General features: G+C 61.6%; 1 protein-coding gene across 1 annotated transcript in view; it reads left to right on the top strand.

Moving 5' to 3' along the window:
• TTYH2 (tweety family member 2) overlaps positions 1 to 15,421 on the top strand; it is a 30,765-nt gene extending 15,344 nt beyond the window's left edge. Inside the window, exons 5-14 of the mRNA XM_062216607.1 lie at positions 1,335 to 1,430; positions 1,839 to 1,911; positions 6,730 to 6,799; positions 7,044 to 7,099; positions 7,767 to 7,859; positions 8,125 to 8,217; positions 9,255 to 9,397; positions 9,768 to 9,953; positions 10,329 to 10,407; positions 13,711 to 15,421. Coding sequence (XP_062072591.1) covers positions 1,335 to 1,430; positions 1,839 to 1,911; positions 6,730 to 6,799; positions 7,044 to 7,099; positions 7,767 to 7,859; positions 8,125 to 8,217; positions 9,255 to 9,397; positions 9,768 to 9,953; positions 10,329 to 10,407; positions 13,711 to 13,791 — 970 coding nt within the window. The 3' untranslated portion in view covers positions 13,792 to 15,421. The remainder of the gene's footprint in view (positions 1 to 1,334; positions 1,431 to 1,838; positions 1,912 to 6,729; positions 6,800 to 7,043; positions 7,100 to 7,766; positions 7,860 to 8,124; positions 8,218 to 9,254; positions 9,398 to 9,767; positions 9,954 to 10,328; positions 10,408 to 13,710) is intronic.
• The last annotated feature ends 8,689 nt before the right edge of the window (positions 15,422 to 24,110 follow it).

The raw sequence follows: 24,110 nt of genomic DNA, 5'->3' as shown, positions 1-24,110 counted from the left end.
CGCCCCATTCCCCGAACCCCAGGACTGGGGACGGCCCCGATAGAGAGCCAGGGGAGGAAGCAGTGGTCTCAGCCCAGGGTCCCTCCTGCCCAGAGGCCCTGCGGCCCAGCCCTGCGGGGCGTGGGTTCTCAGGTCATGGAGAATCAGCGAGCGGCAGCTCTCCGGGCTCCCGACCCCACCGTTGGCGCCGCTGCAAGCCACGACAGAGCTCAGAGCGTGGCTTCCTCTGGTTTTCGGGTTTGACCCAAAGCGCTGCGTCCAGAGACCTCCCCCCACGGCTGTTCCCCTTCCCACGGGAAGCGTGGGCGGGGCCCCGAGGGAGGGGAGCGCGTGGCGTCCCCGGCTTGAGGTGGTGCTGGGGCCCCGTCACAGCACATTCAGACGTGGCTGCTGGGTGAGGCTGGGCTACGTGGTAGGGGTCCTGTGAGGAGGGGAAGGGGACAAGGGCGATTCGTTTTGCGTCTTCTCCACACCCGTGGACTCCCAGTACTTGGGTTCTTTAGCCCCGACTGCCTCAGCTTCTACCCTGTGCCATGTCGCCAGCACCTGCTCCTCACCCCGCCCTATGAGACCAGGGGCTCTGGCGTCCCCTGCTGGTAGGAGATCTGGGGGCCAAGTGGCCCTCTAAGGTCTCCCAGCCATTGTGTGACTGTCTTTGCCCATCAGCTCAGCCCAGCCAGGCCCCTGGAGGGTCCCTGGTGCCCGGCGAGGGACTGGCCATGGCTCCCTCGCCCACCTCGAGCCCCCTGCTGGCCAGGAGTGAGTCCTCATAGGGGCGTCCTTGGTGCCACGTGCAGTGCCTGGCATGAGGGCCCTGAACGTGCACAGCTGTGGGTGCCACGAGTTCAAGGGCAGGCGGGTGGCCTTGGAGAGGCCGGGCCGGGCCCTCGACAGAGGTGGGCTTCTCAGGGGCTTGCTTCCATCCCTGGCTGCTGCCTGGGGGTTCCGGAAGCACAGGGAAAGCCGGGGCCCAGGTCCTGCCCACTGGGCAGCTGCAGGCCTTGCTGTCCAGTGCGCTCGCCCCTAGCGCCTGTGGCTGCTGAAGTTCAAGTTACAGATTCCTCTCCTGGGCTGCACAAGCAGGTTCTCAGTGGTCACCCGTGGGCAGTGGCAGGCAGAGGCCGTCTCTGGCTCCGACACTGGATTGAGGTGGCAGGGGGTTGGGATCGGGGCCAGAAGGGAGGGGGCAGCCCCGGAGCCCCCTGAAGAGCCCATCTGTCCATGCACACTGGGGTCTCTGTGGCTCAGGGCCGCTTGTAATGCGGGCCCCCCAGGCTGGGCAGCGGGTGGGAGTTCTGCCCGGTCCCCGCTAACCGCCCCTCCCCCTCCACCAGGTGGCTCTCCTACCTCCTGCTCTTCATCCTGGACCTGGTCATCTGCCTTGTCACCTGCTTGGCGCTGGCCAGGCGCTCCAGGTGTCTGCTGGCTGCGTGAGTAGCTCTGCCCGTGGGCCTGGGACAGAGAGCAGGGCGAGGTGCCACCGTCACAGTACCAAGGGCCTGGCCAGGTTGTAGGGGGGAGGGGCCAGCCTGGGCGAGACAGCAGCCACTGGCTGGCCATCTGGACACGAGCGGGCACCGGCTTTCTTCCACCTGTGCTGAGCCGCCCAAGGGACATGGGCCAGGCCCCGTGCCTCCTGCTGCCTCTCCATACATGGCATCCCTGTGGCTTTAGCCCAGGGACCACTGCTCCAGAAGTTAGCGGGGCTGTGACAGGGTGGGCAGGGGCCACGGGGGAGGGCACTGGAGGTGGTGGGCTGGCGGCTGTCACAGAGGCCCCTCCCCCACCCCCATGCTGTGCACCTTGCCTGCATCCCACCATCGCCGCCTCTCTCCTAGGATGCTGGGCTGCGCGCTGCTGGTGCTGCTCCTCAGCTGGGTGTCCCTGGCCACAGACTCGGCCACTGCGGTGGTGAGTGTGGGGGGTGGGAGGTCTGGCCAGGACAGTCTGTCTCGGGGGGAAGATGTCCTGCCCACAGCCCCTCACTTAGAAGCCCAGAGTCTCAGAACCTAAGGGACTTGGGCCATGTGGGCCGTTCTGAGGCTCACCTGTGTGAGCCGGTGGCTTCTCCCTGGGTGAGAAGAGCCAAGGTGGGCTGGGGGGTGGGCCCGGGGCTGACACGCAGGCTGGAGGGCCCCTGGCCTCAGAAGCGCACCCCCGTGTGGTGCCCATGTCCTGGGCCCTGGGAGCGTGGCCCTGGTGCTGCCTTCCCTCCCCAGCCCCCAGACTCTGTCTCAGACACCCGAGGTGCCTCAAGCTGTGACTAAAAGGGGCACAGGTGTTTGACCGAGCAGTTGGGCTGCCCGGGTTCGTGTCCCAGCACCTGTCCCCACTCCAGCTGCCCACAAACGCGGACCCCAGAAGGCAGCAGGCGAAGGCCCGAGTACCTGGGCCCCTGCCACCCACACAGGAGACCTGGATGGAGTCCGGGCTCCTGGCCTCGGCCTGGCCCAGCCCTGGCTGTTGCAGGCAGGTGTTTGGGGAGTGAACTCGGGGAGCAGCGCGCTCTCTCCTGCTCTCTTTCTCTGTCTCCGCCTCTCAGACAATTTCTGAGAAGTGGGGGCCTCCCACGTGGGTGTGCCTAGTGTTCAGTGGACGTAAAGCTGGCCATCCGCCGTGTGCATGAGTCTGTCTGTCTGTCTGTCCACTCGGTGGGCGTGCTTTGCCGTGTGACACTCAGCACCCTTTGCCTGGGGGTACAAAACCCAAGAGCCCTTGGTTTGCTGCTGCAGCCGGTGGAAGATGGCTTGGTGGATAACCACGGCTTGCTGTGGATCCGTTCAGCGTGTGTGTATGTGCGTGTGCACACGTGCTCTGGGCGTGCACAGGCGTGAGGGTGTGTGTGTGATGAATCAGGGGCTTGCAAGGCATCCTTAGTCGATTCCAGAGCCACAAACCAGCCTTCTATTGGCCTCTGTTCTGCTGGCTCTCTCCCACCCCCTCCTCGGATCCCAGACTTCTCTGGAGGTGGAAGGATGGGGGCTGGTACCATAAGTCCCCCCCCCCCCCCCCCCCCCCGCTCATTGCTTTCCCAGGACTCGGGGCTGCCCAGCGGCTCTGGCCTTGGGGGCTTTGCCTCCTCCAGGGGGGCCTCCCGGAACGCGTGGCTCCTGGTGCTGCTGGGCTCAGCAGTTTTGGGCAGGGGCTTGTGCAGGAGATTGAGAGGAGCTGTCTTTGCCCCAGCCTCCTGTGCGGTGGCCATTACCCCGGCCTGCTGTGGGGAAGGGCAGGGCAGCAGGGCCCAGCTCAAGCCCAGAGCATCCTGGTGGCGCGGGAGCTGCCAGACGCGGAGTGGCGCAGAGCCGTGGAGCCCAGCTGGCCAGAGCCAGGTGCACAGCTGTGTCTGGGACAAGTGTGGGCACAGGGAGGCTCTCCGAGGCAGGGCCCAGGCTGGTGGCCTCCTGCTTGCCTGCGGGAGAGGCCCCTCGCACGGACTGCTCCCTCTCACCACGCTGCAGTGTTTAAGGAAACAGGCCGATGCACTGTGCCAGCTGGGTGCCCTGGAATGCCTGGGAGCTGGAGAAAGGCCATTTCCCTAATTCCTTCAGTCAGGCCCTTGTGTGAGAGCCGCATGGGTGAGGTGCAGCTGAATGGGCCTTTGATAGGGCCTGGGGCCTGCTGCATTTTAATGGGAGGGGGAGGGGCAGCTGTCGGGGTGATGGTGCCCAGCTTTTTGTGTGGCCTGCAGGCCACCCTGCCTGTTTTGAGAAGCCAGAGAGCTGACAGTCCCTGTCCCCATGAGGAGAGAGAGTGCTGTCCCCAGGGCCTCCGTGCCTGGGTGCTTGAGAGCGGAGCCGAGCCCTGAGCCCCCGCCCTGCAAGAGCCGTGCCTGGTGCCTGTGGCTGAGCGGTCGGAAGCTCTAGGCCGAGAGGGTTGGCTTAGCCACTTTGACCCCTGACCCCAGCTCCTGACTCCAGCTTCCTGCTAACGCACACCCTGGGAGGCAGCAGGTGACGGCTCAGGTTGTCCGGCCCTGGGTGGAGTTCCTGGCTTCGGTTTCAGCCGAGTTTTGGTGTAACCTTACAGGAATTTGGGGAGTGAACCAGCAGATCGGGGCTCGCTCGCTCTCTCTCTCACTCTCTCTCTCCTCTCTCTTTCAAATAAATGATTTTTTTCCTTTTCTTAAAGATTTTTATTTGAGTTGTGGAGAGAGAGAGACTGAGAGAGAGAGAGAGATCTTCCATCTGCTAGTTCACTCCCCAGAAGGCTGCAACAGCCAGAGCTGGGCCAGGCCGGAGCCAGGAGCTTCTTCCAGGTCTCCCACATGGATGCAGGGGCCCAGGCACTTGGGCCATCTTCCGCTGCTTTTCCCAGGCCATTAGCAGGGAGCTGGAGCAGAAGTGAAGCAGCCCATATGGGATGCCAGCATTGCAGTGTTGGCTTTACCTGCTGTGCCACAGTGCCGGCCCACCAATAAATAAATGTTTTAAGTTAAAAATAAGGAAAAGAGGCCGGCGCCGCGGCTCACTAGGCTAATCCTCCGCCTTGCGGCGCCGGCACACCGGGTTCTAGTCCCGGTCGGGGCACCGATCCTGTCCCGGTTGCCCCTCTTCCAGGCCAGCTCTCTGCTGTGGCTAGGGAGTGCAGTGGAGGATGGCCCAAGTGCTTGGGCCCTGCACCCCATGGGAGACCAGGATAAGCACCTGGCTCCTGCCATCGGAACAGCGCGGTGCGCCGGCCGCAGCGCGCTACCGCGGCGGCCATTGGAGGGTGAACCAACGGCAAAAGGAAGACCTTTCTCTCTGTCTCTCTCTCTCACTGTCCACTCTGCCTGTCAAAAAAAAAAAAAAAAAGAAAGATTCACTCTCTCTCTCTTTCTCTCTCTCTCTCTCACTCACTCCTTTTAATAAAAAAGAAATAAAAAATAAATAAATAAATAAAAAATAAAAAAAATAAAAAAAAAATAAGGAAAAGGAGGAAGTAGATTCAGGGGGTGGGGTCTGAGCAGGTGCAGTTAGCCACAGCAGCTCGGGACGGGATGTGGCGGGGCCGGGGTGGATGGTGGGGCCCCCACCTACATCCACCGCCCCTGTCTACCCCTTCCCAGCAGTGGGAGCCTGGGGGCGTTCCAAGTTTTCGTGCCTCTGTTTCCTCCTGTGTAACATGGGAAGGGTCCAGTTTTTGTCTCAGAACGTTGCTAACAGGATATTCCCGGAGAGACACGGGAAATGTTCAACCCCAGCAGTCAGCGGCTCCCACAAGCCGACTACCAGCACGTGAGGGTCCCGGGCAGCCCTGCCCACCTCACCTCTGTCCCCAGGAACTGCCTGCAGCCTCTGGACCCCCTGGGCAGGGACTGGGCAGCTCCTGTCCCCATCCCAGCCAGGCTCGCTGCCCCCAAACCACCCTCGCCTAATGCACCTGTCCCAAGGGACGTCAGACAGGCGCTGAGGGCTCAGGTGCAGGCCTGGCCGGAACAGGGATGGAGGGAGGGAGGAGGAGGCCACCTCGCTGGGGAAGCCTCAGATGGGGCCCCCGTCCCTCTGCCTCCCTGGGTCCCAGACTTCCTGGAGGTGACCCAGGCCAAGATGGCCGCCTGTGTTCTTGTTTTTTCCCCAAGACTCGCGCACCCGCTGGCTGGCTTCTCTCCGTCACTCCAGTCGGGGTGGGGGTGGGGGTGGGGGTGGGGGTGGCCCCGGGCCTGCTGGCGCTGCAGCTCTGATTGCCATTAAGGAGCCAGGATGATTTGTTACGTCTGTTAGTGGTTTGTGTGTAAAATTGTTCTCCCAGGCCCTGAGCACGCGAGGGGGGAGGAGGGGGGTTGTGCACATGGGGCTCAGAGCGAGCTCTGTGCCTAGTGGCGCCGGTCATCCCCAGCCCTCCCTCCCCTCCCCCCGCCCCTGCCCCCGCCCCCCCCCCCACATTTTCTAGACCGTGGTGCCATGATTCAGCTCGCCTGCACCTGGGCCTGCAGCCGTGCCTGGTACCCAGAAGGCGCTGAACACCTGCGCCAGTGTGGCTCCCCGAAGCAGGAGCCTAGGAAGGGAGACAGCACAGAGGGGGCCACTGCCCCGGGGGCCCTGGACCAGAGGAGGGGGCTGGCCCCAGGAGTGGGCTGTAGGACCTGAGCTTGCCCTGGCTACTCGGAGACTGGAGACCCCCTTTCCATAGTGCCCACCACATCGCAGGCCAGATCTGGGGGGTCTCGCTCAGAGACGCATCCTGGCTGCCGCCTCTCCCATGCGGCCACAGCTGCTGGTCAGTGGCACAGCCTGGGGCCAGCCCCAGCTCCGCCCACTCCCATGCCTGTGCACCCAGCGGCTCCCAGATGGGTCAGCAGTAGCCGCATTCTTTAGAAAGAATCCAGAGCCTTCAGAGATTGTTCACCAGCGCGTGCAGAGCTGGGGACAGCGAGACAAAAAGGGAGAAGAGTGACGAGCAAATGTGGCCACGGTGCGGCCTCGCTGCCCCTGGGTTGGGTTCCCGGGCCCTGCGGGCCTGCTCCACACCAGACATCAGGGTAGGGGCATGGTTAGCATCCGCTGCCCCGCCCTGGTCCTGGCTCTGAACTTGCTCCTTAGGTAACCAGTGCTGTTCTCTCCGTGGCACGAAAAGAGTGAACCCATGCAGGTAGGAGCAGAGCCAGGCAGGATTGGAACCTGGGAGGCTGCCGTCTTTGCCACCCAGGAATGAACTGCAGGGGCCACGTGGCTGGGGCGGCAGGCACCTGGCTCCCCCAGGGCCCTGGTGTCCGACTCTTCCACCCTCTCCCGTCTCTCCCTGCCCCAGGGCGCCAGTGACTTCTGCGTGGCTCCCGACGCCTTCATCCTGAACCTCACGCAGGGCCAGATCAGCACAGGTATCACGCTCTCCCAGCAGCTCAGGGTGCCCGGGGCCTGGCCCCATCCTGTACCTCTACTTCCCTCTTCCAGCCCTCTCCAGGCCCTGTCTCAGGCCCCAGCCAGACCTCGGAGCCCGCTCCTGCAAACGGTCTCCCTTGGGTGGCCTGGGGATGGGGAGGAAGGAGGGAGGCCTGGCTGGACTGCGGGACGGCGAGGTGCAGCCCCTGCCAGTGGCCTGACGCCCGTGCTGTTGCCTTGCAGAGGTGACCCGCTACTACCTGTACTGTGGTCAGAGTGCACGGAGCCCCTTCCAGCAGGTACAGCCCCCCCCCGCCCACGCCCCTCCGTCAGCCCCCCCACCCCCCCTCGGGACCCCAGCCCTGCTGCTGACCAGGACCAGGAAGCTTTGCTTCCCTGTGTCCCCCATTGAATGCTCCTCTGCAGGGGCTGTGCTCCTGCCCAGGGACTCCTTGACCAGTGCCACTCGCACAGTCACCTGTGCGTCTCCCGTGCAGGGCCAGCGGGTGGCCTGAGCTCCCAGGCGAGGCAGATGCTGCCGGTCCGAGGCCCATGTCTGAGCAGCGAGAAGCAGGAGGGCTGTGGTGCTCTCTGGAAGTGGGGGGAGATGGGGGAGGACCTGCGTCGTCCTCACTGTAGTGGATGGGTTGACCAGATGGCCAGAGTACTGTAGTGGATGGGTTGACCAGATGGCCAGAGTACTGTAGTGGATGGGTTGACCAGATGGCCAGAGTACTGTAGTGGATGGTTGACCAGATGGCCAGAGTCTATGGGGCGCCACCTTGCTATGCAGACCAGGGCTCTGCTGGCCCCATCCAGCCCTCCTGCACCTGCCCTGTAGCCAGTGTGCACAGCCCCTTCCAGCGGGGATAGCCCTGCCCCCAGGGCGCTGCCAGTGTTGGGGGGAGGGCGTCCAGGCTCCTGGCACGTGGACCCTCATGGGGGCTGTGGTCTCCCCCGGCCCAGGCACTGACCGTCTACCAGCGCTCGCTGACCACCATGCAGATCCAGGTGGCAGGGCTGCTGCAGTTCGCTGTGCCGCTCTTCCCCACGGCCGAGGTAAGGCGCCGCCCCACAGCCTCGGTGCTGGGGTGCTGGGGTGCTGGGGAGGGGCGCCCCGGCTGAACGCCGGCCCTGCTGTAGCCCACCGGAGCCCCAGGCAGGCCTGGGAGAGCGATTGGCCGGCTCTGTGTCCCCTCCCCACCTCCCTCGGCAGCCTGGCCCCCTTCCCTTGTCTGGACGTCCTTGGCCCCTGCTGTCCCTTTGCGGTTTTATCTGTCACCCCGCCCCGCGTCAGTCTCGCCTCTCCCTCTTCCGGCTCCAGAAAGACCTCCTGGGAACCCAGCTCCTGCTGAACTCCTCCGAGGCCAGCCTGCAGCAGCTGACGGCCATGCTGGATTGCCGGGGGCTGCATAAGGTGCTGGGGGTGACCTTGGGGGGGCGCGGGGAGGGTGTGGGGCACCCCAACAGGCCACACCTGCCCAGAGTGAAGCTCGCAGAGGCCTAGAGAGCAATTGCCCAGGCTCCCTGCAGGCCTGGAACAGAGCCAAAATTCAACAGTGGGAAGGGGATGAGGGTCCCCGGCATTGAGACCCGGGGCGGGCGGGGGGGGGGGGGGCTGTGGAAGCTTCTGGAGCGTTGGGCACAGGAGCAGGCTTAGGAGGGTTGGCTCAGGTTAGTTAGCTCTAGGACACTGGGGGTCCCTACCCTCCAAGAGGGAGGTAGTTCCCCACTATCCAGGCTTGTGCGGTGTGGACGGGTGGGTGGCTGCACACGCGGGAGCCCGTGGACAGGTCGCGGGTAGACAGTGCAGTAGCTGGCTGCAGCTCGCCCCTTTGCACTTGGGGTGGTCCTGGTAGTGCCGGAATCCACCCGTACCTCGTCCCCGCCCCCTTTACGGGCAGTCCCTCCGCCCGCCACAGACAGCACAGCTCTGTCCGTGCCTCCGCACGGCTCCCTCCTGCCGCTCCTGGGGCTGGGGCCTCCTCCGCTTCCTCTTGCCCCCGTCTCGGGAGCACAGCAGCCAGAGACGGCCCTGTCTTCTCCATTCTCTTCCTTTCCACCCCAGAGCCCCAGCGTCTGCTGTCGCCTTACGATAAAACCCTGACCCCCTCCCACCGCCCTTTTTCTCTTGGGGGCTGTGCCACGCTCAGGCCCTCGGCTCCCTCTCCTTGAGGTCCGCCCCCTTGCCCCGCCCAGTCTCTCTGGTTCAAGGCCAGCCGCCCAGGGCCTGGCACACCGCGGCTGCTCCGTTTCCACAGTGCACCCCAGAAGCCCCCTTGTGTTGGGCTCCACAGCCAGGGCCCTAAATGGCGGTGCGAGGTGCTGGAACCGGGGAGCAGCTGGGAGATCCCAGGCCCAGGCTGGGTACAGAGGGGCTTCCAGAGATGGGCTCGGAGTCCGGGCTGGGCTCCCATTCCCTCTGCAGCTCCCTGTCTGCCTGCTTCTCCCCAGGACTACGTGGACGCCCTCACCGGCGTCTGCTACGATGGCATCGAGGGCCTGCTCTACCTGGGCCTCTTCTCCCTCCTGGCCGCCCTGGCCTTCTCCACCCTGATCTGTGTGGGGCCCCGGGCCTGGAAGTGCTTCACGGCCAGGTGAGCTGCCCAGGAGGGAGGAGGACGGAGACAGGCAGCAGGGCGCCTGGTGGGCCGGCTGGAACCCCCCCCCAGACGGACCCCCACGCTGAGGTTTCTGGGGGACTGGGGGCAGGAGCTGGGGCTGGGACCAGTGGGGGTTCTTGTCCTACAGACTGGCACCCCAGCGCCTCAGCAGGGGGCTTTGCAGGGGTGCTGGGGGAATGCCAAGGGGATACATTGTATCACTCGCCTCAGGGAACAGGTGCGCCTCTGTGGGGAGGATCCCAGGCGGGCTGCCTGCCAGAGTTGGCTGGGAGATCGTGTGAGGCAGCCCTGAGACGCGGGATGGGACCCGACAGCCCCAGCGCCCTGCCCCGTGTCTTTGCAGGGACAGAGACTACGACGACATCGATGACGGCGACCCCTTCAACCCCCAGGCACGGCGCATGGCTGCCCACAGCCCGTGCCGGGGGCAGCTGCACAGCTTCTGCAGCTACAGCAGCGGCCTGGGCAGCCAGAGCAGCCTGCAGCCCCCGGCCCAGACCGTCTCCAACGCCCCCGTCTCTGAGTACATGTACGGCAGGGGCCCTGGGGGACCCCACACGCCTGGGCTGGGAGCTGTCTCTGTGGGTGGGGCGGGGGAAAGAAGACATCCAAGGCCAGCTGGTCCCCCCCCCCCGCCCAGCTGTGGGATGCATCTGGTTGTCTCCACACCAGCCTGAGCTGTGGGAAGAGACCCCAGCTGTGCATGACACAGCCCTGGGTGGTCCCCAGGCCACCCTGCTCGCCCTGGGCGCCTGTACCCTCGGTACTCATCCCCAGGGCTCCCAGAATCCTGCTGCCCCCCTCTATCCATTTCCTTCCTCCTGCCCCCCCTCGCCCACCCCCCGGGACCCTCCTGAGCAATCTGCCCGCTGGCCCGCCCTGAGCCACCCTCTCGGCTCTGCAGGAACCAGGCGATGCTGTTTGGTGGGAACCCACGCTACGAGAACGCACCGCTCATCGGGAGAGGCTCCCCTCCACCCACGGTAACCCCTGCACCCGCGTGGTCCCGGCTGCAGCCCTCATGGGGAGACAGCTACGGATAAACCCCAGCAGGCCCTAGGCGGAAGGGAATGGAACGGTTTTGTTGTTGAATAAGCACTAGGCGCAGTCGGACAGCCTTGCACACCGTGGGGCCGCCGCCCGGGAACCGCCCCTTTGTCCAGCCAGGCAGCTTCTCCCGTTTCCCCAGATAGACGGTTCCTGGTCTGTCTGGGAGCTCGGCAGCGCCCTCTGTCGGCGGCTGCGGCCAAACCCACCTGGGAACGGGCGCTTGTCCTTGTTAGCTAATTGCCTTCGTCCAGAGGCTGAGTGACGTCTCCCGCTTGGAGCCAGGAGGAGAGATCAGTTACACTTGCAGGAAGTTTTCTAAACTCCAGGAAGCGAGGGGGTCTCTTTCCCCCACCTCCAGCAGGGACGGGTAGCCCCAGGGCAGGGGCCTGACGTGGGCGGGGTGGGCAAGTTAGGACGAAAGCCCCCACTGCTGGTTTCTGAAGGTCCCAGGAGTCTTGCGTGAGGCAGACAGGGCTGCCTTAGACCCAGGGCCCAGGACACAGGCGCCCGCGGCAAGGGCCTGGGTTACAGCTCCTGCAAACCTGAGCAAATGCTACCTGTCTCTGGGCCTCAGTGCCCCCATCTGTAGAATGGGAGTCCAGGGAGGGGTCTGAGCCCTGGAAGGCTCGGTCATTACAAAAGCAGTTGTGTGAGCACTGGAGCACTCTTAGGACGGTTACAGCGCATTTCCATTGCGAACGCCGCCTGCCCCACTCCCTCCCTTTCTAAGAAAGGGGAGGGGAGAAGGGGTCTGGAGCCGCGTGCCTGCCCTCACTCCGCTGGACTTTGGGAGGAGGTGACCCAGAAGCACTTGTGGCCCCAGAGGTGACAGACGTGGGACCTGAGAACTTAGGAGGCGCGTGGACACGGTGTGCAGGGGCAGCTTCCCGGGCATGATGCTCTCGGCCTGCCGAGGCAGACAAGCCCCAGTGCCCGCCTTCAGGCAGTGTCTGGTCCCTTGGAGGGGCTGCCTGGGGAAGTGCCGGGAGGGGCTTTGAGGCCAAGAGGGAGGAGCTGTCCACGCTGTTTGGAGGATTCTAGAAGGTTCTGTAGGGGTAGTGCTGTGTCCAAGGAGCAAGAATTGCAATTCGGCTTAAAGGTCTTAGTCGGCTTCATTTGTGGTCCCACACAAAATGGAATAAGCGTCCGGCGGGCTGAGCAGAGGGCTGGTTTTGTGGGCGGAGGAGTCAGTGGCCTCGCAAGGTGGGGACAGCAGTGGGGAGATGGCGGTGGCTGCGCCTGAGGCCACTTTGCCGTTGGGCCAGTTGGCACACCCGGCTCTTCCTCCTCTATCCTGGTGTTCTGGAGGATCAGGGAACAGTTTGGCTTGGTTCTGTGACACAGGACTTTAGCATGCGTGACCACAGGAGCCTCATTCAATAATGGTCGCCTATAGTTTTTTTTTTTTAAGATTTATTTATTTATTTGAAAGAATTACATAGGCCAGGGCTGGGTCAGGCTGAAGCCAGGAGCTTATTCTGGGTCTCCCATGTGGGTGGCAGGGGCCCAAGCGCTTGGGCCATCTTCTGCTTTCCCAGGGACATTAACAAGGAGCTGGATCAGAAGTGGTTAGCTGGGACTCAAACCGGCACTCACATGGGATGCCGGCACTGCAGACCGGGGCTTAACCCACTACACTGCAGCACCAGTCCCATATACAAAAGATTTATTTATTATTTTTATTTGAAAGAGTTATACAGAAGGAGAGAAAGAGAGAGAGAGAGAAAGTGTCTTCCATCCACTGGTTCACTCCCCAGTTGGCCACAATGGCCAAAGCATGCCAGTCTGAAGCCAGGAGCCAGGAGCCTCCTCCAGGTCTCCCATGTGGGTGCAGGTGCGCAAGGTCTTGGGCCATCTTCTTCTGCCTCCCAGGCCGTTAGCAGGGAGCTGGATTGGAAAGTGGAGCAGCCGGGACTCGAACCGGTGCTTTGATACGGGATGCCTAGGTCCCAGGTGGTGCTTTAGCCTGCCACGCCACAACGCAGACCCCTCTCCTTTGGTTTTTGTTTCTGGCAGGTGGCATCAGAGCCACGTCTGTGCAGGGCCACACGCGCCAGGGGCCACAGCTTGGGTGGGGAGGGGCATTGCTGTGTGCGTCTGGTGAGTGGAGGGCCGTGTGTAAGAGAGCCCCTCATAACAGAGGCCGGCGTGGTCCCACGTGTCCACAGGGCACAGGGCTGTGTCCTGGGCCCTGTGGGCTGTCAGCAGTGCCCTGACTTCTGTCCTGCCGAGCGCCAGCAGCACCTGGCCCCTGTCTCCCTCCCACGGCCCCCCTTGGTGTTTCTTCCCGGTTCTTCTCGGAGCCTGCACCTGCTCTCCTTTGAAGCAGTTTTACAAACAGCTCAAAACCCATCCTGGTTTTGTTCCTTCTTCCTGGGGTCCTGGGGATTGGGAGTGGTTGGCGGAAGGCTGCATCCAGCCTGGCCCCCGTCACATCCTGGCCTGGCTGGCGATGCGGATCGTCGACGTCTAGCTAATCTAAGCAAAGCACAACTCAAGAAAGTCCACTGCTGTGAAAATACAGCGACTCCACTGTGCGTTGTGATGCCAGATAAGAAGTCGTCAGATCCCCTTCCGTCCAGAGAGACCCAGGTCCTCCCCCTGCCTCCTGAGCTGATCCAGTGCTAGGAGCCAAGAGCTTCCTCTGGGTCTCCCACTCGGGTGCAGGGGCCCAAGCCCCTGGGCCATCCTCTACTGCTTTCCCAGGCTACAGCAGAGAGCTGGATCGGAAGAGGAGCCGCAGGGACGTGAACCGGCGCCCACATGGGATTCTGGTGCCATAGGCGGAGGCTTAGCCCACCGCGCCACGGAGCTGGCCCCCATACACTCTAACAAGTCACCTCCAGGTCACTTCCGTACAGTGTAGTGCTGCGTGCGTAGTTGTGATCAGGATCACCCCGCACGTGGCCAGTGATGCAGGTTTTCCTGCAGACCTTGGGGTCAGTGGCCGTTGGATCCAGGGATGCACCCCTGCAGGTGTGCAGGGTGGGCTGCATGAGGGACCCCTGCAGGTGCACAGGGTGGGCTGCACGAGGGACCCCTGCAGGTGCGCAGGGTGGGCTGCACGAGGGGTCTTCAGAAAGTCCGTGGAAAGCGCGTATTACGAGAAAACGATGCACAAGCTTCCAAAAGATAAACTTGTCATTCACTTCCACCCTCCCTGGCCTTTTTGGGGTTCCCTCGTGCCGCGTCAGGGCGGGGCCCCGCTCTGACAGCGCCATCTCCCCTCCCCGCAGTACTCCCCCAGCATGAGAGCCGCTTACCTGTCGGTGGCGGATGAGCACCTGCGGCACTACGGCAGCGACTTCCCAGCCTAGCGGACGGCCGCGCCGGGCCCTGCCTGCTCTTCCCGCGGGCCTGTCGGACGAACCCAGCACGGACAAGCCGTGTTCCTCCAACGGGAACGAAAGACACCCGCGGCAGGCTCCCGCGGCTGACCAGCGCCCCTGGCGGGGACAGAGAACCTGCGACTCGGCCAGCCTCTCTCTCCTGCCCCCGCTCTCCGCACCAGAACTGTCCCTGGGGCTCCGCCATCTGCCTCACCCCTGCCTCCCACTCTCACAGGAAGGGCAGGGCAGTGAGGGGGTGTCAGACGCCACTCGCTGGACTGTGCCTCCCCTTAGCACTGACCACCGGTTCTCGCCACTGCTCAGCAGGTGGCAGTGGGAGGGACTGGCCAGAGATGCATTTAAGGGAAGTGGCCTTGCTGGTGGGACGGAACACTGTAGTCTCCGAGTTCCTGGATCCAGGTGGACTTTCCTGAGCCCCAGGGGGACTGTGCTGGGCGAGCTGCCCCCGGGAGGCCGGCAGCTGCAGGACCCCGCTGGGGACGTGGAGCAAAGCCTGATGCTAACCCTCCGTCGCCCACCTGCGTTCCAGAGCCGCTGACATGGGGTGGCCCCGGCGTGAGCAGGCTCTGAGCCAGTGACTCCACCCTGGTTTTCCCGATGTTTCAGCTCTTGTTGGCTGGCACGGGCCAGGTCTTCAGCCATCTGGAGCAGAGTGGCCAAGACTGGCTTTTTAGTAAAATGGAGATCAGGACAGTGTCCCCGTCCCGGGATGCTGTCTGATGGGGATACGGGTTCACCCTGCTCTGGGAGGGGGCCCTTTAAGAAGGGGAGGAGCTAAGAGGAAAGTGGCCAGGGCCCCTGCCCCCTCCCCTGATGCCCCTCCCTCTTGTCTTTAAGCACATTGGGTTTCCAAAAAGTCCTGAGCAAAGGGGTGCACCTGTGGCTTAAGGGGCGGACAGGGCGTTCCCCCCCAACCTGTTCCACCTGTTTCCCAGCCCCCTAGCGGCTAGAAGGGAAGACGGTTCTGGGCCAGGAGGAAATGATAAAGCCCCCATCCTGCCCGCTGCGGAGCCAGGACTGGGGTCTTTGGTGCTTCCAGCCTCCTGCCCTCCTGAGGTCACAGCCCTGGAGCCCCCAGCCTCGCACCCCCGGCAGGGGCGGGCCCCGGACATGGCGCTGTCTGCTGGCGGCAGAGCGGTTCTCGCTGGCAGCCAAGCCTCCGACACAGTCCGGGACCACCTCACCTGCAGTTCCGAGGTCTGGGGCCCCTGCGTTGCTTCTTAACCTCTCCATCTCCACAGTGTGGGGGCGGGGTTTTTACTGCATGTAAACTAAACTAAAAGTCCTCGGGGTTCCCCAAGGAGCCAGGTGGGGACCCTCTGCCTGACACTGTGCAGCCTCCCCGGGAGAGAAATAAACGACTTGTACTAAAAGGCGGCCGGGGTCTCCAGCCTGCTCAGCGGCACGGATGACGGGGAGGGCGCCCAGCTGCGGCTCCCTGCGAGGACTGAGTGTCACGTGGCCTCTCACCTGGCCTCCAGCTGCTCCAGGCCAGCCTCGCCTCTACCCTCATCTTTCTGTGAAAATCCATTGCTCTTCAGGTTACTGACAAGCAGTATTTCTTGAGTGCACACAGTGTACCAGGGGCTGTCTGGGTGTTTATTTTATTTTTTTTTTTTTTGACAGGCAGAGTGGACAGTGAGAGAGAGAGACAGAGAGAAAGGTCTTCCTTTGCCGTTGGTTCACCCTCCAATGGCCGCCGTGGCCGGCGCACTGCGCTGATCTGAAGGCAGGAGCCAGGTGCTTCCCCTGGTCTCCCATGGGGTGCAGGGCCCAAGTACTTGGGCCATCTTCCACTGCACTCCTGGGCCACAGCAGAGAACTGGCCTGGAAGAGGGGCAACCGGGACAGAATCTGGTGCCCCAACCGGGACTAGAACCCGGTGTGCCGGCGCCGCAGGCGGAGGATTAGCCTATTGAGCCGCGGCGCTGGCCCAGGTGTTTAATTTTTAATCCAACCTCACAGTAAGCCCTGAGTTGTTCGTTCATGAGGGCTGCCCTGGGGATAAGGACCCGGCTGGAGCAAGTGGCCGAGCGGGGAGTGCGGAGCCCAGAGCCAGAACTCCTGGGCAGCAGCCCTGACCCGCCGGCTGCCCACTCTCGTCAGCACTTTGCCTCCTGGTTGCTTCTGTGGATGCCCAGTACCCTGTGTGCTTCCCGTGTGGTGTCTGCAAGATTTCTCTTATTATTTGAAAGGCAGAGTGACACAAAGAGAGATCTTCCATCTGTTGGTTCACCCCCCACATGGCCACAGGGGCCAGGCCAAAGCAAGGAGCTTCATCCGGGTCTCCCATGTGGGTGGCAGGGTCGCACACACCTGAGCCAACCTCCACTGCTTTCCCAGGCCATCAGCAGGGAGCTGCATCGGAAGAGGAGCAGCCGGGACTTGAATTGGCAGCAGGTGTTAGCTTAACCTGCTATGCCCCAATGTTGGCCCCAGTTTCCACATTTTTAAAGAGAGGGGAAAAAATCAGATGTTTACAAATAATTTTTAAAAATTATTTATTTAGGGACCAGCACTGTTGCACAGTGGGTTAAAGCCCCAGCCTACAGGGCCAGCACCCCATAGAGTGCTGGTTTGAGTCCCAGCTGTTCTACTTCTAATTCAGCTTCCTGCTAATGTGCCTGGGAAAGCAGTAGAAGATGGCCCAAGTGCTTGGGCCCCTGCACTCATGTGGGAGACCTGGAGGAAGCTCCTGGCTTCAGATCAGCTCAGCTCCGGCTATTGTGGCCATTTGGAAAACCTCTCTCTGTAACTCTTTCAAATAAATAAAGCTTTAAAATTATTTATTTATTTGAAGGCAGACAGAAATCTTCCAGCCGCTGGTTCACTCCCCAAATGCCTGCCAACAGCCAGGGCTAGGCCAGGCCAAAGCCAGGAACCCGGAACCCCATCTCGGTTTCCCACAGAGAGGCTGCAGCCCAAGTACTTGAGCCATCTCCTGCTTCTCTTAGGGTGCACGGTAGCAGGAAGCTGGTGTGGAAGTGGAAGTGGGACTCGATCCCAGGCACTTAGATAGGGGGCGCAGGGGTCCCAGGTTGTGACTTAACCCGCTGCACCAAATGCCTGCCACACAACTGATTTTTTACAGGAGACAACACTTTGAACCCCAACTATGCACAATTTTATCCTTTATGCCACCTAAACTTTCCATTCTCAGTAACAGACCACTATTACCCAAAAAGGTGTACTTGATTATTATAATATTCTTTTTTAAGATGTATTTATTTTTATTTGAAAGAGTTACAGAGCGAAAGGGAGAGAGAGAATCTTCCATTCACTGGTTCACTTCTCAGATGGCCGCATGGGGGCTGGGCCAGTTTGAAGCCAGGAGCTTCTTCCAGGTCTCCTATGTAGCTGCAGGGGCCCAAGTACGTGGGCCATCTTCTGCTTTCCCAGGCGCATTAGCAGGGAGCTGGATTGGAAATGGAGCAGCCGGGACTCGAACAGGTGCCCATATGGGATGCTGGCGCTGCAGGCTGCGGCTTTACCTGCTACACTACAATGTCGGCCATGTTATAATATTCATTTCATGAACAGAGTCTGTGGAGTTTGCTTTCCTCAGCCCAGGAAGACTCCAGCATTTGCTCTTTTGTAGCGATTTGCAGTTTGCCCGCCAGTGGCTTTCTCAATCCCGGGTCAGCAAAGGACGTGGGCTTCCCGGGGCAGGCAGGTGACCGCTCAGCTGTGCTCAGAGGCGAGCCCGGAGCCGTGTGTGTGGCCGTTCGTCAGGATTCCCGGGGTCTCAGGCTTCCTGAGTTGCTCTTCGGTCTGTTTATTGTGTTCATCTTTTGTCTGATTCTCCCCCCAACTCCAAAAATAAACAGTGTGTGATGCAAACATCTCAAACTCCCGCGATCCAACAACCCGGAAGAGAACTCCCAGAGCAGTCTCCTGCATATTCCCCAGGCTTTTTTTTTTTTTTTTTCCTGTAAAGCGTTTGTGGAGATACAATCACGCCATCCTGTGCTGCGATGGCGTGTCCTCCGTCACGCTCCGTCTTGGACGTCTTCCCATCGCCCCTCTTCCAGCCACTGACTCACGAGAGCAGAGGGGAGCAGGGCTGTGTGCAATTCCGGAATTCCGCCAAGGGAAAAAGGCTCCAGTATTTTCTGGAGAGGGATCTGGCTGAAGCCTGCCCGAAGCACCCGTACGTCAAAAGCAGCGCTTTTATCTTTAAAAAATACTTCTCCGGCAATTTTGTAATGGTGTTTACTCTTCATTGGCTTGAAAGGCAGAGTGGCAAAGAGAGAAAGGGAGAGCGATCTTCCGTGCCCTGGCTCGCTCTCCGAATTGCCCGCAACAGCCAGGGCTGGGCCAGACCAAAGCCAGGAGCCTGGAGCTCCATCGCCATCTCCCGTGGTCTCATGTAAAAACATCAAACATGTCCTAATGAGGGGCCTTCCCCAGAGCCCTGACGAGTCTTCGGAGAAAGTCACGGTCACCAAAGCCTAGGAGAGTGTGAGGAGCAGGGCCAGCAGGAGCCCAGGAGGTAACCGTGACACGTGTGACAAATGGGATCCTGGAACAGGAAAGGGACTTTCGAGGAATGCCAATGAAATCGGAATCAAGCATGGAGAAATCCTGGCTCACTGACGAAGAAAGTATGTATTCATTTATGTTATTTGGAAAGAGACAGGCGTGAGAGATGAGAGCCGGAGTCCCGCCTCCACTTCCCCTTCCAATCCAGCTTTCTACTAATGTGCCTGTGAGGCGGGTGATGGTGGCCCAAGTAGCTGGGGCCCTGCCACCTGTATGGACGACCCAGACCGAGTCCTTGGCTCCCAGCTCTGGCCTGGCCCCCCCCAGGCTATGGCGAGCGTCTGGGGAGTGAACTAACAAATAGAAGATCTCTCCCTCTGTTGCTCTTTTTCAAATAAATCAAAATGAACACACATTCGAGAAATAGGATGTGTATTAAACTACATGGTAGATAACGCGCATTGTTGGTAGGGATGGAGAGTGTTGCAGCTGTTGTGGAAAACAATATGGAGTTTCCTCAAAAGAGGAGACACAGGGGCTGTGCTGTGATGCACTGGGTTAAGCTGTCGGCTGCGATGTCACTGTCCCAGATGAGCGCCGGTTCACTGCCCATCCACCTCCCTGCTGATGCTCCTGGAGAGGCAGCGGAAGACAGCCCAAGTGCTTGGGCCCTTTCACCCTTGTAGGAGACCCGGATGGAGTTCCAGGCTCCTAGCTTCGGGCTGGCCTAGCCCTGGCCGTTAGCAGCCTTTTGGGGAGTGAACCAGCAGATGGAAGATATCTCACTCTCTCTGTCTCTCCATCTCTTTGTAACTTTGCCTTTCAAGTAAATAAAAGTTTTGGGAAAATGAACCATAGTTACATACAATCCAGTGATTGCACTTCTGGATATAGAGGCAAAGGAATTGAAAGCAAGGATATTTGCACTCCCTATTTATAGCGCCATTATTCATAATAGCTGATGTGGAAGCAACCCAAGTGCCTATCGACGGGTGAATGGAGGAGCGGAGTGTGGTCTAAATGGATATGGAAGGAGATACTCCATTCTGACACACGTGCAGTATGGCTGAACCTCCAAGACACACAGCTAACGAGACAAGTAGTGTTTGACGCCGAGATAGGCGGTGCTCGGGGCCGTCAAGTTCATTGAGACAGGAGAGCGTGGTTCCTGGGACCCGGAGCAGGGCTGTGGGGAGTTAACGTTTAACAGATGCAGTTTGTATCTGGGATGTGAAATGTTCTGGGGCCAGCGCTATGGCGTAGCCGGTAAAGCCGCCGCCTGCAGTGCCAGCATCCCATACGGGTGCCGGTTCCAGTCCCAGCTGCTCCCTGCTGATGGCCTGGGAAAGCAGTGGAAGTTGGGCTAAATGCTTGGGGCTCTGCCACCCGTGTGGGAGACCCAGATGGAGGTCCAGGCTCTTGGCTTCAGACTGGCCCAGCTCCAGCCTTGCAGCCATTTGGGGGAATGGACCAACGGATGGAAGACCTCTCTCTCTCTCTCTCTCTCTCTCTCTGTAATTCTGCCTTTCAAATAAATAATCTTTTAAAAAGAAAAGGTGTTCTGGACGTGGATGGTGGTGATGGCTGCACAGCCAGCCGAATGCATTCCTTGTGTGAGTACACCAGAAACGACTATGCTGGCAGACTCTGCTATATAGATTTGACCACAATAAAAATCAGCTGGGAACGAAAGGGGGCGGCCATGGTGCAAAGAATCATGGGCCGGCCGGGCAGGCAGCCAACACCAGGCCCCAGCTCTCAGCTAAGAACTTCTGTTACCAATTACACGGGGACTGGGTGGAGACATGAGAACCCCTGCATTTTTTTTTCCGGCCAGGTCCTAGTGAATCTTCCTAATTACACGGCTCACGCTGGCTTCCCGGGGGGCTGAGCCGGGCCCGCCCCGGGTGCCAGCGAATGGAGCTGCTGGCAGTGGCTGGAATGGGAGGCAGGATACACACACAGCTGCGGTGACTTGAGAGGGGCGGCTGCATCCTCTTTTCTGTGTCCCCCATTCCCCCCTCCCTGGCTATGCCGTCAGCCAGGGAAGGACGGGTCGTCAGCGACTTCGCGGCTTCCCAGGCTGGTGGCGGCGGGGACGGTTACTGCCCAGCCGCCACGGCTGCGTCGGCTGCTGAGCCACTTCCTAGCTCCACATGCTCTGTCTGAGTCAGATTCCCTCTGACCACACAGCGCAGCCCCTGCAGACCTGCAGGCCGCCCTCCACCCAGCCCGGGCCACCCCCGCCGGCAGTGCCCCCGGCAAGGGAGCCCTCCGCTGGTGGGAGCAGGCGGGTAGTGGGACCTCATGTTTGCAGAGAGCGCAGGGAGTGGGCCAGGGATGTCCTGCCCGGGTCTCCCCCTGGGTGCCTCAGCCTTCCTCTCCGCACTCCCCTCCCCCCACACCTGCCCCATAGGCCTGCCTCAATCTGCTTCCTGCAGGGACGGTGAGCTCCAGCCAGGAGCCCCCAACCACCCCCTCCCCAGAAGCCTTCCTGAAAAGCATCCCTGTCCTGCTCTCGCCGTGCCCTCCGCCCTCAATCTGGAATGCTCTCCCCACTCCCCCCTGCAACCCAGAACCAGTCTTCCAGGCCTAAGCACACTCCTCCTCCGCCCAGCCCAAGTCCCGCCCTGAACCCGGGTTCACCTCCCCCCCCCAGTGGTAAATTCACAGCGGGCGTCCATCCGGGCCAGCGCCTCTGCCTCCAGCACGGGCTGGACACCCCCTGGGCAGCCCCGCTGAGCCCCCCCAGTTATCCTGCGAGGCCCCCACTGGCCCCCCACTTTGCAGATGGGGAAAGTTGAGTCTTAGAAAAGGAAGCTTGCGGGGCCGACCCTGTGGTATAGCAGGTTACACCACAGCCTGCAGCTCCAGCATCCCGTGTGGGTGCAGGTTCAAGTCCCGGCTGCTCCACTTCCAGTCCAGCTCCCTGCTAATGCACCTGGGAAAGCAGCAGAAGATGGCCAGAGTACCTGGGCCCCTGCACCCACATGGGAGACCTGGAAGAGCTCCTGGCTCCAGCCCAGGCCTTTGTGCGATTTAGGGAGTGAACCAAAGAAAAAGAAAAGGAAGTTTGTCTGAGGTCACGTGATCAGTAAGGGCCCAATGAAGGCCTCAAACTCAGGTTTCTAATCCCCAATCCTCCTCACTTCATTGTGTGACCCCAGCAGAACACGTTCATTCATTCCACGAACATGGCACCAGCCCCCACAGTCCCCACGCGTGTTTCTCGTGCAGGGGGCGGGGGAGGAGGGGCGGGCCGGGTTATAATTCCTGGTATTGAGGAAGGGGCGCCTCGCGGGTGGCCAGGATCCCGAGCGCGGTGCCAGGGTCCCCAGGCACCGGTGAGACCCGGCCCCGCCCCACCGTCGCCGGCCACCGCAGCGCGACTTCACCCAAGGCTCCCTCGGCGCCCACCGCGGCCCCCGGCAGAGGGCGGGAGTCACGCGCTCCGCGCCGCCCGCGTCCCGCGTCCCGCGCCCGGCCGGGGTTGCTAGGCGACGCCCGACGCGGCCGTTCCGGGCGGTTGGAGTTCCGCAGGAGCTGGGCACCGGGGCTTGGGCGCGTCCCCAGCCCGCCGGCGGCAGGAGGACCGGGCCCAGGGTAAGGGGCGGCGGGAGCGGGGGGTGGGGGGGAGCCGAGGGGAGAGCCCAGGCCCCACCGAGGGCTTCCTTCTGGGACAGCCGCGCCAGGACCTGTGCGCCTACTCGGGTCCGGCCGGTCCGTGCTCGCCCGCGGCTCCGGGGGCATCTGCGCGGCCAGGGACCCTGCAGCCTCCTCTGAGCCCGGCGCTGACGCAGCCGGTGTCCTGGGGGGGCCCGGGGTTCCCAGCTGCGTAGGTGGGGTGGGGGGAGCAGCTTCTGGTGAGAACAGAGGGCAGGAAGCCAGGGGCGTGGCGCACCTGTAGGTAGCAGGACCTTTGGGGGGGGGGGGGGGGTCCTTGCCATAGTCTCCTTTGGAATCCTGGTCAAGGTCAAGGTCAAGATCGCTTATGGGTTGGTTCCTCCCCAGCCTGGGCCAGTCCTCACCCCCACCCAAGCTGAGCGGTCACCCTCAGTGCGGCTTGTCCCAGCTCTCAGACCCTGCGTTGTCTCAGTCCCTGGTTGGTTCAGATTCTCTGTTTTTCAAGGCCAACACAGGAAGAGCAGGGAGCCGGGGTAGAGGGTCAATGTCACATTCAGGCACCCAGCAGGTGACAGAGTGAGTCTAGGGGCCCCTCTGCGCTAGGTGCTGGGGACAGGGGTCTTTCCCTGGAGACATAGCACAGCCGTGCCTTGGGAGGCACAGGTGCACACAGACCACCGTCAGCCCTCACACCCCACCGTCAGCAGTGCCAGCCTCCAGGGGCGGGATTGGGGCATTCCTAGTGAGGTCCACCCCTCATGACGGTGGAGTCCCCCGGGGCCCCGGAATTCCAGGAGGTGCATAAGGACACGGCACGGAAACAAGGACGCCTCCCCTGTGTCTTCTGCCTCGAAGTCCCAGGCACGTAGACGTGGGGTGGGGGGCCTGCCCCAGGGCCCAGGAAGAAGACACTGTTGGGGTCCCCATGTTCCACCCCGGCTTGCCTGCCTTTGAGCTGCCGCCCTGACCCTGGTCCTCCCCGGCACCCCCTGGGCCTCCCTCCCACAGTTTCTCTGCAGCCACAGGAGATGCACCCCGGGGCTTCCCCTGCCCGGTGAATTCGGTCTGGGAAGTCAGCGATGGCTCTGGTCCGGTGCCACAGGTGGTTGTTTCTGATGTCCAGGCTGGAGCAGCCGGTTTTGCATGGTTCAGGGACCGGCGTTCTGCACACCTCTACATCCCTGGGTCCCTCTGCCCTCTGACACCCCGAAAAGGGCACTGACCCTGCTCAGGCCCCGCCCCAGGAAGCCTGGCAGCACCTGTCACACAAAGGAGGGGACGGGCTCCCGAGACCCCCCTCACTGACCGCGCCGTTCATCGTCACGCTCTGCTGGCTTGTGAGAAAGAACCTGTCAGGGTCCTTGAGCGAGCTGTCTTCCCGGCCTGAGCCCAGCCTGTCGGGGTCCCCTCGGCCCCTCCAGACACAAGACAGCGTCTCTGTTCCCATCGGGGGTGGGCCTTGCGATGTGCCGAGAGAGAAAGCCAGGCTGCGGAGTCTCTGATCCAGGCCGAGAGGCCGGCTATGGCTTCCAGCACTGTCCTCATTCTCTGGGGCCTCCTTGTGTCTCCAAGGAGCCGGCTGTCTCACAGCATCTGCTTTGCTTTTTTTTAAAGATTTATTTGTTTACTTGAGAGTCAGAATTTCAGAGAGAAAGAGGAGCGATCTTCCATTCTCTGGTTCACTCTTCAAATGGTCAGGGCTGGGCTACGCTGAAGCCAGGAGCCTGGAACTCCACGCAGTTCTGCCACAGGGTGCAGGGGCCCAAGCACTTGGGCCATCCTCCACTGCTTTCCCAGGTGCATTAGCAGGGAGCTGGATCAGAAGTGGAACACGGGGCCCGGTACTGTGGCGTGTGTAGTAGGCTGGGCTGCTGCCTGCAGTGCCGGCATCCCTTATGGGAGCCAGTTCGAGACCCGGCTGCTCCTTTTCCAATCCAGCTCTCTGCTATGGCCTGGGAAAGCAGCGGAGGATGGCCCAAGTCCTTGGGGCCCCTGTACCCCTGTGGGAGAACCGGTAGAAGCTCCTGGCTCCTGGCTTTGGCCTGACCCAGCCTCAGCTGTTGAGGTCATTTGGGGAGTGAATTAGCGGATGGAAGATCTCTCCCCACCCCCCACTCTGTCTTTCAAATAAATAAATAAATCTTAAAAGAAAGAAAAGAAAAGAAGTGGAACAGCCAGGC

This window comes from Lepus europaeus, chromosome 18 (assembly GCF_033115175.1).
Source record: "Lepus europaeus isolate LE1 chromosome 18, mLepTim1.pri, whole genome shotgun sequence".
NCBI lineage: Eukaryota > Metazoa > Chordata > Mammalia > Lagomorpha > Leporidae > Lepus > Lepus europaeus.
This window is presented reverse-complemented; position numbering and strand designations above follow the sequence as displayed.